Source organism: Castor canadensis, chromosome 2 (assembly GCF_047511655.1).
Source record: "Castor canadensis chromosome 2, mCasCan1.hap1v2, whole genome shotgun sequence".
Taxonomy (NCBI): domain Eukaryota; kingdom Metazoa; phylum Chordata; class Mammalia; order Rodentia; family Castoridae; genus Castor; species Castor canadensis.
In genome coordinates, this window is record NC_133387.1 from 19,243,129 (window position 1) to 19,260,443 (window position 17,315).

At 40.7% G+C, this 17,315-nt stretch overlaps 2 protein-coding genes across 2 annotated transcripts in view; one reads left to right on the forward strand and one right to left on the reverse strand.

Annotated features, from left to right (window-relative positions):
- The window catches only part of Slc13a4 (solute carrier family 13 member 4), a 44,126-nt gene extending 37,050 nt beyond the window's left edge, over nt 1–7,076 (forward strand). Inside the window, exon 16 of the mRNA XM_020182924.2 lies at nt 1,888–7,076. Coding sequence (XP_020038513.2) covers nt 1,888–2,025 — 138 coding nt within the window. The 3' untranslated portion in view covers nt 2,026–7,076. The remainder of the gene's footprint in view (nt 1–1,887) is intronic.
- On the reverse strand, nt 6,076–17,210 carry Stmp1 (short transmembrane mitochondrial protein 1). The gene is made up of 3 exons (XM_020182922.2): nt 17,072–17,210; nt 9,035–9,088; nt 6,076–8,137 (listed from the first exon to the last, which is right to left on the reverse strand). The coding sequence occupies exons 1-3, from the start codon at nt 17,084–17,086 to the stop codon at nt 8,063–8,065; spliced, it is 144 nt and encodes a 47-aa protein (XP_020038511.1). The 5' UTR covers nt 17,087–17,210; the 3' UTR covers nt 6,076–8,062.
- Nucleotides 17,211–17,315: the final 105 nt, after the last annotated feature.

Below are 17,315 nucleotides of genomic sequence, written 5' to 3' on the forward strand. Positions count from 1 at the left end.
TGGGCACAGGCTGTGGCCCAGTTCCAGAAGGCATGAGCTTACACAAATCTGCCTCTGTTTCTTTCCTAGACGAGTGGAGATACTCACTCAACAAACTGCTGGTTTATTTATTTATTGGCAATGAAGTATGAGCAATTGTATGAACTCAGGTGGGATGAAAGGTATTTTGTGAGAATAGGCTCCTTCTGTTCAATTCTCCCCCAAGAAGAAATCCCTGGGGCTACAACAGCAACATCTACAGTTTACTTTTTGGTTTTCAGCTGGGCTCATAAAAAGATAGCTTTAAGGAGACATTTGTAACTGACTTTAGTGCTGGATGTATCTACCCTCCACTCTTAGCCTATACTCCCTGCTGTGCTGTTTGTACCCAGGGCTGATGGGCCGGGGGTGGGAGGAAATGGGCAAGCATAAACAAACAGGATAAATTACTGAGGCCTGACTGCCTGAAATTGCAGTCACCCTTGCTGAGATGATTTTTTTTTTCTCGGAAACCCTGTAAAATATCAAATGGAGGAAAGAAACAAATTGTTTCAGGCTGGCAGCAGATATTCAAGTCCTTTCCCCTGTTCAAACTGTTCATATAAGCCATCCTTGCTACTTCAGGGATGGGAGGTCATGGCCATACCTCTCTCCTGGTCCTTTCTTACTACAGAGCCCTCAGTGAGCGCTCACTGAGCTCTGCCCCAGTTCTCCTGCCTCCTACTTCCCGAGCTGTGTGTCCTCACCCCTCAACCCTACCCTTTTACACTGGAATCTAATGATCAGAGATAGTCAATGGCACTGAATTGTAAGAAGTGAGCCAGTTCTGGGCTCTATTCCCAGCTTGGACATTAACTTGAAGCTTCAATTTCCTCATTTGCTAAATGAGGAAGTGGTTGCATCATACTCTTTGTGGCACCTTTCAACTCTAAAGGACCTTGATTAAATTCCTGAGAATCTGCCCCCCTACACACACCTGCTGGGGAGCACAGGCCATGTCCACGCCGAGAGGCCCAGGATGATTGAGAAGTCCGGGGCTCCAGCCAAAGACAGAGAAGAGAGGACACATCTAGTCATTTGCTCGGAACAATTTCCCAGCATCCATTTTTCCCTTGTAATTTTCCCAGCGCAATGCCAGCTAGTGGACCTGTTTGGGGAGTATCTGGAAGGATGCCAGCTGTCCTTACTGTACACATTTTTCCATCTGGTCCTGGCTTGGCCAAGCCCTCATTCTTCATATCTCTGTTCAGCCTGTGTCAATGCCCTGCCAGAAATAAAATGAGTCCAAGTCACGGAGGTTCACTTCCCTCTGAAGGAAGAAGCGAAGTCCCCACCGTAGGTAGCCAGGTGTGTGTCACCCTCCCATGGAAGAGATGAACTTCCCTAGGTGATCCCAGGTATTCTACTTCCCTAAGCTATTTCTTGGGGGTGGGGAGGCAGGGAGAGAAAAAGGTAACAAGGGCAATGGCTTTATATAATATTGCCCTTCCTGAAAGTTCCTCATGTGTATGAACATGTAAGAGGCTGAGATGCTCCTGCTTTAGATATGTTTGATTTTGTTTAGCACATTTCCCTATCATTTCACTGCACAAGTAACTCTTAACATTCCACAGATGTAGCATCCCAGGTAACTAACAGATCTTCTAGACTTCCATTTTATAGTGAGAGTGTTGTAGGCAAGAAATAGAGATGATTCTAATCCCCTCTCCTTGTTCCTGTCCTTCTGGTCCTACCACAGTCCTGTGTCACCCACAAAGCACCATTAGAGCAATACACCCAGTGACTGAATGAATCTTGGTCATGCAGGCAGAGCAAGGCTTAGGCTGGGGCCTAGAAAGGGTTCACTTGGGGGGACCTGTGCTGCTACCTGGCCAGGATGACTTGGATTTTTTGGCTTGTGTCCTACAGGTGAAAGCTGGCCTGGGAGTCAATGTCATTGGCTTGGTGATAGTGATGGTGGCCATCAACACCTGGGGAGTTAGCCTCTTCCATCTAGACACTTTCCCAGCCTGGGCTAAGGTCAGCAACATCACTGATCAGGCCTAACAAGTGGACAAGCAGGCCTGACCAGAGGAGCCGCCCTCGGCAGGAGTTGAGTCACAGGCAAAGAAAACCACCAGGAAAAGCATACACCCTGGACTCATACTGAAGGCATCCCTGCCAGAAGATTCCACCACCAGCCACCTCTGTGAAGTGCAGGAGTCCTCCAAATACCAGACATGTTGCTTGGCAGTTAGCGTCTTCCCCGCCTGCCTGCTTTTCTTAGCAACACAGCTCAAGAAAATCTAAAATTGTCCTGTGTTGTCCTTCCAATTGCCTCTTTCTTAAGACAGGAAAAGAAGGAAGCTTGTTTTAGTTGCCCCTCAGAGGCAAAGTCTCATAAACTGACTGGACTCACTAGGTTTTATGTTATTTGTAATACCTTCCTGGGGATTGAAGGAGATAACCAAACCATTCTAGTAGGGGAAAACCTTACCCAGAATTTGAGCCATTTTGTGTGTTTCTGTTCTGTTGTCTCTAAAAAAGAAGAAAGAGGAAAGAAAGAGAGAGAGAGAAGAAGAGAAGAGAAGAGACGAGAAGAGAAGATAAAAGAAAAGAGAAAGAAAGTTCTTGGTAAATCTTCTTTGTGGCTTTCACTACTCTGATTCCATCATAAAAATCTCTTCAATGGCACCCCTTAACCCTGACACCACATTACTGTAAAGAAATAATTGTTCCCTTTAGAAAGAGGATGGCTTTATTCTCTTTGTTAAAGGAAGTAAAGAAAAGAACTCACCTTGAGATTAGCATCTCTCTCTACCTGTCATGAACCAGAAATAACTGCCTTGGCTAAGTGTGGAGGGAGGGAAAATTTTCGTACCTGTTTTATTAAGGAGATGAAAACGACAATGAGGACCAAAGCAGTATTATTGGTATTACACTGGCTTGCTTTTCAATTTAATGCGTAGTTTGTTCCTCAGAAGACAAAGCACTAAGTAGTGACCCAAAAGTCCACACATCAGTCATTCCACGTGAGCCCCTTGAGGGAAGGGAGATGTCTGAGCCTCTTCAATGCCTTACAGTGTAGTAAACTGTGAGTGCTCAATAAATGTTCCTGATGAGAAAGCAAGGCCTCCTTCTTCCTCCTGAGGACCATGCCACTTTCTCTGCTATGCGAGTGGCTATCTCTCATCCGTCTAGTTTTCTGCCATTACATATTTTTTCTTTTTTGGAAGGGTGGATGGATACTGCAGTTTGAACTCAGGGCCTTGCACTTGCAAGGCAGGCGCTCTGCTACTTGACCCGCACCTCCAGCCCCATATTTCTGATGTTTTTTTCTTAGGGGAAGAGGAGTACCCTATAGTTATTGTACTGTTTTGATGGATTTAAAGTTACTATTGATGACATATACAGCTTTCCCATGATAATATCTGTAAAATCACTCCTTCAGTTTATTAAGTGTGAGTTGTAAGGTTCCTTCTGTTCTAGTCAGTGCTTGCAAGCTGCGACCATAGAATGTGATTGACCAGGTTTAACCAGGAATGACTGCTTCTGCTCTGCCAATTCGTTTAGCCAATGTTTGGCCAATTATAATAATTAATAGTGAAGACTTCATGAGTCTAAATGAAATGCCAGTATTAGGTATGCTAGAGCTCTAAAATGTTCGGGTTAGGGTGTTACTTCTATTGTCAGAGGTAACAAATCATCACATTTCTGAACCATTACAGAACTCATCCTAACCTCTAGGTCAGATGATAAGACGAAGGCACAGACTGAAAGTTTCTGGGAACACAAGTAAAAAGAAAACCAGACTTAGAGCTAAGCAGACTTAGAATTATTAGCCAGCATTGAGCTGTTTGGGACCCTAAGTCACTCCTATAAGGGAGGCAGTGCCAACCCCCGACAGCAGGCTCTGCCAAAGCTCCAACAGCTGATGCATTCAACCAGTCAAGGTCTCAAAATATTTTCCCTTCACCACCCTGTTCCTTTCCACAAGGCAAGGCCTGAATAGCCAGCAGAGGAAAAAGAACTCATTCATCTGCATAAGGAATGGAAATACTACATGCAAACCCAAGAATGGAAGTTTAAGAAGGGCCTCATTTGCTCCAGTATAGTATAGTGTTTCTTCAGTAGGAATAACTCAGAAAAGGCATTTAAGATGTGGGGGACATCAACGGAAAAACAAACACCAGCACAGTATCCAGGGAGTGCACTGCTTAGTGGAAATGTGAACATTACATGTGTTAATGTGTGCTCTATGAGCCAAAATGTAGACCAGGAAAATCCCATCTTACTTTTTCCTGCAGTCATTTGAATAGGAAGAAATCAAATTGCTCCTTTAAATCAGAAGCAGATATCTGCCTAATTCCCTAAACACCAAAAATCTAAAAAGATGTCACTTAGTACTTCGACTCATAAAATACTGCCTCTTTTGGTGATTTTAAATAAGGCTAGTTTTTTTTTTTTTTTTCTGTTTCTGATTTTGTTTTGTGAAGGTTAGAGTTTAAGAGGGTCTTCCAAGTTTAATTTATTTATTAAGGTCCCAACATCAATCCTATTTTCCAGTTCACACATCAGAGTCATCTGTAGTGGTTTTGAGTAACCCTCCCTTTATAATCAATGTGGCAGTTTCCTTAAATCACATCAACAAGAGTTTTCTGCAGTACTATGATTTGAATTCAGGACCTCACACTTTCTAGGCAGGTGCTCTGCCATTTGAGACCCCAATCCTTTAGATGTTGTTTTTTGTTTTAGGGACTGAGGCTTGAACTCAGGGATGTGAACTTGCAAAACAGGCACTCTACCACCTGAGCCACACCTGTAGTTTGTTTTTGCTCTGGTTGTTTTGGAGATGAGATCTTGCAAACTATTTGTCTGGGCTGGCCTCAGTGATCCTCCCCATCTCAGCTTTCCAAGTAGTATTACAGGCGTGAGCCACTGGCGCCTGGCATTGTGTTGCTTATTTTTGAAATAGGGCCTTACTTTATGCCCGATCCTGCCTGGACTGCTACCCTATTTACGCTTCACATGTAGTTGATATGACAAGCATACACCACCACATCCAGTTTTTTGGGGAGAGGTTTTTTTTTTTTTGTCTTTTCTTTTTTGGTGCTGGGATCGAACCCAGGGCCTCACGCATGCTAGGCAAGCGCTGTACCACCGAGCTACATCCCAGCCCTACATCCAGTTTTTTATTGGTTGAGATGGGATCTTGCTAACCATATGCCTAGGCCAACTGCAATCCTCTGCCTCTGAAGTAGCTAGATTAAAGGCATGAGCCACCAAGCCTGGTTGCAACTTTTTTTTAAAGGAAAAAAAAAGAGGCATGTCTTGGTGGTGATTCTTTCCTATCATCTCACTGATCTGTGCAGCAAGAGTTCCTGCAAAACACGTGGCCACAGAGTAACTTTCAGAGCCATGATCTCAATCACAACTCTACCCACGTTATGAATTTTCAAAGACACCCTAAAATCTAGATGGTTCTGGGTTCCTTCAACGTGTACCTCAGTGAAGAACATCTTGATTGAGAACTCTGAGCTCCTCTGTCACTGTTGCAAGAACATAAAACTAGGAGAGAAGATCTGAATGGCAAATGTAAAGTCAGACTATTCATTGTGAACCATGTTAAAGAACCAACTTGTTGGATGGCTCCCGTTGGGAGAAATGATTCTCTCAGCAAGGTTAAGTGACACTCCTGAGGGAAGCCCTGAGTCTCTATGAGCTTTGATTACAAGGTATGATATAAAAAGACCCAATCCCCTATTATCTAAGGGACCGCCACCTCCCACAGCAACCACTGGGAAACCCTACACAGTCAGTGCTGTCATGGCTGCCAACATGGATTCCGTCTGTGGAAACAGCTTTCTAAGTAAGCCTCTAGTATTTTGAATCCTCAAGGGTGGTAAAGCCTTTGAGGCTGTAGTTCATTCTGCTGACAATTCAGCCATTCAAGATCAATATGTCAGGTGTATGATCAAGCTAGATACTGTAAATTTTCATCAATATCTAAGAGACTAACTTCAGAACATCTGATTCTTACTATTTTTTGCATGGTTCATGAACTGGTTCCAAAAGTGACTGAAGAAATGCAAAAGTATTCTGATCAAAAGCAATATGTTTCAACTAATGTCTACTATTTATTGGACAATTTGCAAAGCATTGTATAACACATACATACATAATCTCAATTTTTCTCATGAAAACCCTTTGAGGTAGGTATTACATCCACATCTTACAAATAATGCAACAGTTTCAAAAAGAATAAACCATCTGCCCACTTCCCACTGCTAGGGAGAAACCAAACCATAATTTGATCCTGATCTGTCTCACACATGAGAATGACCCTTTCAAGGAAAAAACTTATCTCCATGTATGAGATCCATGTTTTCAGAGAGAAGTGGGATCACTTAATTTAGAATCTCATACAGGATCAGTGTCATCACTGTCAGGAAAAAGGTGACTATAAATACTTGTTCCAGTTTGTTGATTCCACTAAAATGTCTTCAGGAAGACATTATTGGTTAAACTGCCCAACAAGCTCTGAAACAAAACACTATATTGGTACAAATTATACTTTTTAGGACTTTTTATCTTGTAGCTATACCCTACATAGATATGTGTAACATTAGTTTCAATGCTATCACCATAATAGCAAAAGAATAACCTAAACATTTATCAGTAGCAGATTAAATTATGGTATATCCATTTAATAGAATATTATGAAGCCAAAAAAGGAATAAGGTTTCTTATTCCTTAGAAACTAATATGGAATGACTTCCATTAAGAAGAGGGAGGGTTTCCAAAGGGAGGCTATGTATAGTTTGTTACCATTTGTGTAGAAAAAAGAAAAAAATTCATGCAAGTGAGTGTTTAGGCAGAGACTCTTTCTCAAAGGCACAAAGGAAGTAACGATGAGTGTCAGAAGGGGAGGGGCTGGGAGCAAGAGGACAGGAGTTAGAGAGGTCCTTCATATGAAATCACTTTTGTATCTTCAACCATGGGAAAATATTTTTAATTAAAAAAATATGGAGGTGAAATGGTATACAACTATAGTCCCAGCACTCAGGTGCAAAAACTGGAGTTGGCGATCAGCCTGGGCAACACAGTGAGACTCCACCCCACCCCACCCCCCAAAAAAAGACTGATTATACATTTGACAAATTACTAGAGTAATTTCTAATTGCACACCAACCCCAAAAAAGAATCACCTATAAAAAGAAATAGAATTTTTTCTCAAGTTGATGATTTTAGTGTGAATTTGGACCACACTTTTCTTAGAATAATCACTATGAAATTATACTGTAAATACATTTTTTAGTGTGAAACACCATAACATTTCCTTCACCAACAACTTCTCATTTATCCATCATGCAATGTCAAACGCATCTATAATCTCATGATTCTTTGGAGGAAAGAGTCAGACCAAATATATCATTAAGGAAAAACGTGCATCGTAAATAGACTGTGAACTCTATTGAGACAAAAACAATTATTTTGCATATTTTTTTTAATTCCCCAGTTCTATACAGAATTCCTAGAATATAGTTTCTCAGTTAATGAAGAGCAAACTGATTTATTGGTTAAATTATCAACTGTGGAGCTGCCTGATAACAGTATAAAATAAATGGATAATTCACCAGAAACTGGCTTCTACATATTTTAATTACTTTGAATCAACAAATTTTGTAACAAGTATTTTAGCAAGCACCCATTATAATTGCTAAACCGTGAAAATCAGCATTACTTATACCTGGTCAGCTATACAAAACTCATCAATTTTTCTTTTGACAAAAGGTAGCAGAAATCCCAAAGAGGAAATAAACTACTAATTAAAGGTTGTGTTTGCTAACCTAGCACCGTAATCCAGTCTTAGAACCTTCCAAGAAGCTAGAAGGAAGACAAGGGAAGAGGTGAGGCTGCTGGTAAGATAAAGGGTAGTTCTCAACTTGTAGCCCCATTTTTCTCTGAGGCAACACACAGCATCTAGAAAGAAGAAAATCGCTGAGACTGGAGAAGAGAGCAAGAGTTTTGGGATTAGGAAGTGAAGACGGCCCCTCAGAAGCAGTAGAATTGGTGAATCCAGAACACAGTGCTGGAGTGGGCCTTAGGAACTAGGGGGTTTCTTCTTGGCTTCCAAGTCCTTTTTAATCTCTTCAACTTTTTTAGCCAGGTTTGGAATCTTAAAAACAAAACAAAACTAGATTATTATAACTTTACATCTACCTAATCAATATTCTTTTACTTCTCTTCCTCCAAGGATAAACAGTTTTCCAAGTTTTTATTTTCCTCTGAAGGAGACCTGCTCAATAGTGGTATTTCTTAGCCTCATAACTACATATGAAAGATACCAAAAGTTTTAAGTTAATGCTACCTCTCTGAAAGCTGGACTCTGAATTCTACCGTTAGGTACCCACTTAGCCCACTCAATCTGGTGCAAAGTAAAAGTTATATATAAAAACAATAAATGTGATATAAATAATAAATAATAATAAAGCCTAAAAAAAAAGATGAATCAAGTGAAAGTTGATAAAAGAAATTCTGTTTGTCATACTAAAAATTTCACTATAAATCATATGTATCCCTCACTTGTCTTTTTAAAACTCCATCTAGGACTCCCATTCATGGGCATTTGTACCCACCTGGTTTTCAATCTCCCCATCCAAGGTTAACACCTTCACCAAAGCCTGGCCTCCTTTAATGTGTTGCACTATATAGATCTAGATAAAAAATCTCAGTCATCTCAGCATGGGGGCTGAGAAGATTAAATTCTCACTTATCACACAATTTTCCATAGAACCAACTTACTATTACTCTGAGCTGATGAGCACAGCTTGGGATCATCCTGAGATCACCTAAACTGATGGGATTTTGCCCTCTGGTGGTGAAAGATGACAGATGCTTCTATAAATTAGATTATTTTTTTCAAAGAGTAGAAAACTTTTCTATGTAATTCGGAACTTTTCCCTTAGACTTATGGACTTCATTTTTATCTAGAAGGCACACCTTACTGCAGCAAAGAAAAGTCATTACAAAATCGTTACATGGAATCAAGGAAGACATGAATATGGCCACTTACGTCATAGTTCTGAGCCAGGTACATACCAACCACGTTGCCAAAGGTAAATCCAAGCTGAAAGAACAGAACAGGAAGAGTTATACTGCATACCAAGCCCTGTGCCAGTCTGCAACTAAACCAAGACACACAGGAGCTCAGGACAGGTAAAGGACCCTGGTATCCAAAGTAAGACTATGTACAACATGAAATTCATTTTTCTTCTGTAAAATAACCACAGACATATCCTTCCTCAAAAGGTTAAAGAACATACAAAACAAAGACTAAATGGTGGCAATAAACAAATCTACCCTAAAATCTCATTGTTACCTCACAACTCATCTAAATTCTTGACTGTAAGTTATAGAAATCCAAGTCAAAGTTCTGAGTTTGTTACTCAATGCTGCCTTTTTTTTTTTAAATTTTTTGCTGTTATGGGTATCATTTTCCTGTATAACAAATAAAAATTATTCAATTAAAAACACTCAGTTCTCATGGTTCAATCTCTTCGTATTTCAAAAGGATAGTGAAGTGACTTGCTCAGGGTCATTAGAACAAAGACTATGGGACAACCTAAACTACACAGCACACTTGAAAGCGACAACATGTAGTGACAGAAGAGAGCATGGCATTCCGCCACGGCTAACAGGGCACTTAATGCCTATGGTGAACATGGCTCCAACTCAGTCACAGGAGGAACAGGCATGATTTTTAGAGAACTGTAACTATCCTCCCATCGGGTAACCATTTTCCTGAAAAAAAAATTGTTTCATGAAAACTTTTGAGTATTCTCCATTTACCAAAAGGGCCACAGTTCCTTAGCTTTGAGTTTTAATAATTCTGTTTTTCTCCTAGTAATTAAAAAGTCTCCAACTGAAGCCTAATTTCTAATTTTATAAATTCAAACTGGCATCCACTTTTGTTCATCATTTTGTCTAATCAGTGTTGCTTCTGTTCAATCTTAGTAGAAAAACAATGTGACACACATGCCTTGGTCTAGCCTTATCTTTAAACTGGAGGTGCATATGGGGAACAGAATACAAGTGGGACCTTTAAATACCCAGAAACATAAAAGAGGCTTTCTAGTCTCTAATTATAGACCATTTTCTGATCATCTGTATAATTAGAGATATTTGCAAAATTTTTACCAACGTGGCATCAAAAAGCAAAATGATTTTTTTCCACTTGAACAGATTAAAATGAGGTTGACAGATGTTTTCCAAATCCAAAAAGATAACTAAATATGCTTAAAAGAAGAGAAAATGTCAAGAAAATGAGGATTGAGGAAATGTCAAGGAAAATGAGTTCTGGTTCTACCATTACCTATCTGTGTGCTTCTAGGCAAGACAGCCTCTCCAGAGCTTTGCTAATTTGACCTTTCTGACTTCTAAAGCACTGTAATAATAATGTAGTGTTGCAGGTCTAACATTCTAAGATTCCTAGTTCTTACTATGTATGTCTCAAAACAGTCACCAGGCAGCAAGCACATGAAAAACTACCAGCTACTTTAAGACGCAAAACAAAACCATGGGCCTCTAAAACAAGCTGCATCCAGTTCCAGATTCAGAAATGCTACCAGATCTAACAATGAGTTATTTTAAATCTACTACACAATACAAATGTCACTCGTTAAGAAATGTTGAGGGAAAATGGGTGCCCATGGCTTACTCCTATAATCCTAGCTACTTGGGATGCTGAGATCAGGAGGATCCTGGTTCAAGACCAGCTGGGGCAAATTGTTTGTGAAACCCCATCTCCAAAACAACCAGAACAAAATGGACTGCAAGTGTGGCTCAAGCAGACTCCCATCCTTAGAAAAAAAAAAATTTTTTAATGTTTGTATTTCAAAGACTACCATAAAAAAAAAAAAGATAAAAGACAGACCACAGAATAGGATAAAGTATTTACAAATTATATATCTGATAAAGTACTTGTACCCAAAATAAAGAACTCTTTAAATAATAAAGACATATAATCCAATTAAAAATGAGCAAAAGATTCAAAGGGATTTCTCCAAAAAAGATACAAATTGCCAAGCTTATGAAAAGATGTTTGACATCATTGGTCACTGGGAAAATGCAAATCAAAACCATATGAGTACCATGTCACACCTACCAGGATGGCTCTGATCAAAAACTGAACAAATGTTCATTGGCATGTGGAGAAACCACAGTCATATTACTGGTGGGAATGTGACAGCCACTCTCGAAACAGTCTAGAGGTTCCTCAAAAAACTAAGCATAGTTATCATATGCTGTGTAACAATTCCAGTTTAGGGTACATATCTAAGAGAAGTGAAACATAAACCCACATAAAAACTTACACATGAATACTCCTAGTAAGATTATTTTCTAATAGCTGAAAGGTGGAAACAATTCAAATGTTAAAATGGTCAAAATATTACATCCATACAATACAATATTATCTAGCCATAAAAAAGGAATAAAGCCTTGCGGAGGTGGCTCATGCCTGAAATCCTAGCTACTCAGAAGGCAGAGATCAGGAGGATCAGTTCGAAGCCATCCCTGAGCAAACAGTTCATCAGACCCAATCTTGAAAAAACTCATCACAAGAAAGGGCTGGGGGAGTGGCTCAAGGTATAAGCCCTGGGATGTGAGGGCGATCTGGCTGCAACATCTGTAACCCCACTGATCACCAGGGTTGATTCAGCTCATCAGGCTGGCTAGGTAGGGTGTCCTTCCTCCCTCACTGCTCTATGTGTGTCCCTCCTAAAGCTGTGCTTTCAGTGGAAGAGGACGACCATCCCTGATAGAGGGCCGTTCTTTGGCCAGGGCATACGAGTAGCTGCGGCCCCTGCCAGAACCTCCAAACAAGCTCCCAAGGTGTAGGCCCTGAGCTCAAACCCCAGTACCGCAAAACAAAAAAAAAAAGGAATGAAGCATCGATTCATGCTATAATGTAGATGAACCTTGAAAAAACTATCGAGGGCAATCAGAAAAGACTAAATATTGTATGAATCTATTTAAAGGAAATATCCAGAATAGACAATTCCACAGACACAAGTTGGTGATTGTCCAGTGTTGGGGGAGGGAAAGGGGAAGAGAAATGAATGCTAATGTGTACAAGGTTTCTTTCTGAGGTAATGAGACATTCAATATAAAATGAGATTGTGGTGATGGCTGTACAACCTGTAAACACATTAAAAATGTCAATGATATACTTTAAATGGGTGGATTATATTTCAAGCCCAAAACATTAAAATTTGGTAAAGTAATATCAGCTACCTGGGATAAAACTGATAATGTCACAGGTTCCAGACTGAACAAATCTTTAAAAAGAAAGAAATGTCAGAAATGAAAAGGGAAGACCCAGTCACCTAAACACTGGCTCTGTATATGAGAGCACTACATATGTGAAGATAGCATAATGAAATCCACCAAATGGTGTTTGAAAAGCAGGGGGTGGGGAAGGTGGGGGTTGAACTTGTTCAAAGTATACTGTACTAATCTATGGAATTGTCACAATGAAACTTCTTCATACTATCATTGTATGCTAATTAAAAGTAAAATAAAAAAATTTAAGTGTCGTAAATTGACTTATGCACGGACATGTAAGCACATTACTAACAATACTTTATCCATTAATATAAAAGAGCACTAACTCAAAAGAACAATGCCAACTCCAAAACAAGCTTGACTTATTATTTGCTCAATCCCTCCCCCATTCAAAAAGTTATTGTATAGCAAATAAAGCTATAAAATATTTACCTGGGAATGGCTCCCTGCAATAACCTAGAGTGGTTGACAATAACCCCAAAGTATCTGACAAGTCTGAACTATGACTCATCAAAAATAACACACCCAAACCAAAGTCACTGGCAAGGGTTTAAGAAATCTAAAAATAATCCCATTTTATTTAGTAAATATAGCTACAAACAGCATTCAAAAGAATACCTAAAAATGACTTATTGCCTGATGTGAGAAAATCTACACATAGACAAGAAAATCAAAAGTATGCATTATCTAACATAAATAAAAAAAAACCAAACAGGGGGATAATTATATTTCTCAATTTAACTCAGCTAAAGAAGCAAATGACCTCTACAATACAAGGAGGCATGAAAAAAATTCAGCATTTTTTGAGGCTTAGTTTTTAAGCTTGGTGTAGAAAACATCAAATGTGTTTAACAACTGCTTCAATAATAAAACATTCTGTACATTAAAATTTAAATCTGCTAAGGATTATATTCCCCTTCTACTACTGCCCCAGAGAAGCACATTTTTAAGAAGTAAGCTAGGTCTTATTTAATTTTGCTTAGAGAATAATGAAGAAAAAAAGGAAAGATGTTAGCTTTTAATTGTGCCAATATTAAATAGGGACATTCATGAAAAACACTCTGGAAAAGGTGTATCAGGTAGAATTGGTTTGCCTGTTCTTAAAAAAGGTGACACAAATATTCAATTATCTTATGACTGAGTAGTAGTAAAGAGGCGAAAGAGGAAGACCTAAAATTAAATAAAGTCATCCTTGAGGATCCCTAAGGGATTGGTTCCAAAATCCCTACAGGTACCAACATCTGCAGATGCTCTAGTCCCATCTATAAAATGGCACAGTAACATATGCAAATCCTCCTATATACTTTAAATCCTCTCTACTTTAATTGTAATACCTAATACAATGCAGATATTATATAAATAGTCATTCCACTATATTGTTTAGGAATGACAAGAAAAAGATCCGTACATGTTCAATAGAGATTCAACTTTTTAAAATACTTTCCATCCACACTTTGTTCCATCTGCAGGTGTGGCCTGCCAATATGGAGGGCTGACTGTAAGTGAAATCAGTAACTATGAAATACTGACTAAGTGCCTGATACGTCCTCAAACTAAGGCCCTTAGTAGTGAAGACTTAAGCATCAGCATATTTTTGGAGTAGAGAACCTAAAATAACCTTTCCAACTTGAAACCTAAATTCTATACCAGCTAGCTGGTATAGCTGCTCTGAGAGTGGAATGAAAATGACTTTTTCTGCAAAATTGAAAGTAGGAACAGAAATAATAACTTTTCATAAGGTGAGCAATGAAGAGTTAATGATTCAAAAAATAACATTTACTAAGTGCTTACTACTTACAAGGTAACCTCTTTTTTCATTAACTCATGTTCTCTTAACCTTATAAAGCAGATATTATTACTGCTTGATTTTATGTTGAGAAAACTGAGGCACAGAGCAATTAAAGAACTTGCCCAACACTGCATAGCAGGTGAATACATGCACAGGCACACAGAAGGTAAATGATAGGGAAGATGAAGGAAAAATAGTAATTCAAAGGTTATGTTGTGTCAACAATTCAAATTTGGAGTTGGACGCCAGTGGCTCAATCCTATAATCCTAGCTACTCAGGAGGTAGAGATCAGGAGGATGGTGGTTCAAAATCAACCCCAGCGAGTAATTCTTGAGACCTTATCTCAAAAGCTCAAAAGCAGGGCCCAACACAAAACAGGGTAGAGTGGCTCAAGTGCTAGAACACCTGCCTAGCAAGTTATGTGTGAGGCCCTGAGTTCAAACTCCAATACTGCCCAAAAAAACCCCAAAATATTTCAAATTTGGGAAATTCACGGCATGTGAAGAAAGAAAGAAGTCAGAACTGGACGGGAAAGGATAATGGGTCCAGACAATGTGGAGTCTGAGATAGTGGTATACAAGAGATGCTGACAGTTGATACCAGGGAAGTGGAACCCAGAGAAAAGGCCTCAACATAGTTTTGAAGCTATCAGCAAAGAGGTGAAAGGTGACAGCGTGACAAGGAACACACTTTGGAGAGAAGAGCAGATGGTCAAGGACTGAGCCTTGAGTAACAGAGTAACCAACAGCAGGGAAAAGCGGCCAGGAGAGATTAGACAGAGGCTTCCCAACTGGTACATTCACATACGATCCCCTTAGCCTGGACTGTGGCCAGCAACCAGAGCTAGTCACCTTTATTATGTGCAGGTTTTTCATAAAAAATAACTGTGGCGTGTTATAATGTGAAAGAATGCCAGGTAGTATCGAGACACAGGATCCAAAAACCAAAAGGAGGAAGGATTAACAAGATGATTTGAGTACCTAAGGCTGCTGATTTACAGAGGTAAGAGCAACAATCGACAACAATAACACAGAACAGGCGGTGTGCACAAAGCCAAAGCAGCACTATCACATTAGACTTCCTTTGGAAAGCTTCCTTAGAAATGACTAGCTAAACTAGATACAACTTGTGGAAATGAGGATGATGGGTGAATATTTTAATCCAAGGAGAAAGAAGCACAAGGAACACAATCAAGTACAGTGGGTTTTCAACAGTGATCCGAGGAACAACTCCATAGGAAGCATGCTGGAGGGTTCCAAAGTCTGCGAGAACAGGGCATATGCTTACCTTGTGACAGCTCCACCACTTCCACGCCTCTCCTATCACCTACTCTTCTGAGGAAAGCTAATGCTCACTCCTGAGAAGAAACTAATCAAAGCTCAACTGAGGTCTTGCAAAAAGCGAAAGTGAACAATATCTCAATCTTTAAAGTGCCACTGTCTTAAGTAGTTAATGTATTAACTCCTTTTCAGTCCTTATAACAAAACCAGGAGGTGCATCTCCATCTTCAGGTGGAAACTGAAACACAGAAAATAGGACATGATGGCCAGTGTTTTCTACGTGAAATAACGGAAGCAAAGAGAAAGATGTGCCTGAGTTAAGAGTTAGTGAATCATTTGACAGAGGTGGAAATGTGAAAAATAATGCCTTACACTTCTTCTATCAAAGCAACTGGGCAGGAGGTGGAGACCAAGGGGCGAAAGAACATCAGTGTCCAGTTAATGCTGAGCTAGGAATTTAAGGAATGGTTTCAGCATCTCCCTTAAATGCTGAGAATGCTAGATTCTATCAGAACCCATGTTTAATACATAGCAAAAGTTTAGTCTGAAACTAAATAAAATGATAATGCAAATGCACTTAAAAAGTCTGTTGTAATTGAATTAATGCTCTCCCAGTTTATCAAGGAGCAACAAATGTAACGGGAGGCTCCATTATATCATCTTACACTTGGGGGCTGGTACTGCTTTTAAATGTTTCCGACAGGACTGTGATTACTCCTAACTCCTAAGAGAACACTTCCCTGGGTCACTAAAGAAACTCCCAGAGGCAAAAGAGCAGCCCTGTCTTAGCTGGGCAGTTTGGGTGAAGGATCCTCTCTTTTGGCAAACTGGATTTAAGGACCAATTACCATCTTTCAAAAGGACGTGGAAAAGCAGCTCCTCCTCGGAGCATGAGGTCCGCACTGATCACAGGAAAGATAAGAGAACACCTGTCTCCTTAGAATTAAAGGTTTAAAGCATCAACTTTTGAACACACTGTAACTTGCTAGATAAACTGTCCCTTGGAAAGGTGACTGGCAAGTCCTGGAACCCTCACCAGGCAACTCTGGACATACACTGAGTTTTGCCGGACAGTAGGGTTTTAACTCAAATGAGGAGCGATGAGAAACCATCTGCTCCCTCACAGTACTCATTCCATGCCTCCCCCACCCCAAAGCCAAAAAAAAAACCCAAAAGATTTGGGGGAACCATGACTTGTACACCAGTGTCTCGCTCACTCCTCAGGGTCTTTCGTACTTCGAAAAGTACGAAAGGTCTCATGAGGCGCCCTCGGCCTGTCGCTCTGACCGGGAGTGGCTGGCTAGTGGCCCTCTTGCCTTCTCACAAATGCCAACCAGAGGCGCTAAGTCGGGGCTGGAGTCTGTGCCTATGTTAGGGATCAGAAAAGCAGGGGGGGGACGCCACACAGCGTCACCAAGGACCAGACTTTAATACGAGCATTACACAATAAGCACACCATACGTAGCTTGGAAAACAATGTTCTCCTGACCCCTTCAGGTTTTAGGAACATGGATGCCTGCAGATAAACACTGGCAAAGAGACTGGGAGAGACGTGAGAAAACCCCACGGTCCACCCCGAGGCTAAGACAGGCGCGGAGACCGCAAGCCCGACCTCTGCCAATGCTGGCGCTGCGAGGTCCGAGTCTCTGAGGAGACCCCCTGCTGCGGGCCCTGCTCCTTGGCTGCTCCACTCACCAGGAACTGGAGCATGATGTCGTCAGAGAAGGCGAGGAGGGCGCGAAACGTCCCACAGCTCCAAGGCCGCTCCAGTCCTGCCCCCCCCACATCTCCCCGCCCGACCCGGCGCGAGGGCGGAACCCGCCATCAGCTTCCGGGTCACGCCCCGCCCCGCCTGCCTTGTGCCCGGAAGCGGCTCGCAGCGCCTTGGCGCCCCCTGGCGGAATGAGCCAGGCTCACCGCCTGAACCAGGGTAGCGAGG

What these genes read in the sequence shown, in the direction of transcription:
- Stmp1 (XM_020182922.2), bottom strand. An exon ending in ACCTGGCTCAGAACTATGAC is followed by an intron (nt 8,138 to 9,034) that starts GTAAGTGGCCAT and finishes TTTGTTTTTAAG; the next exon opens with ATTCCAAACCTGGCTAAAAA.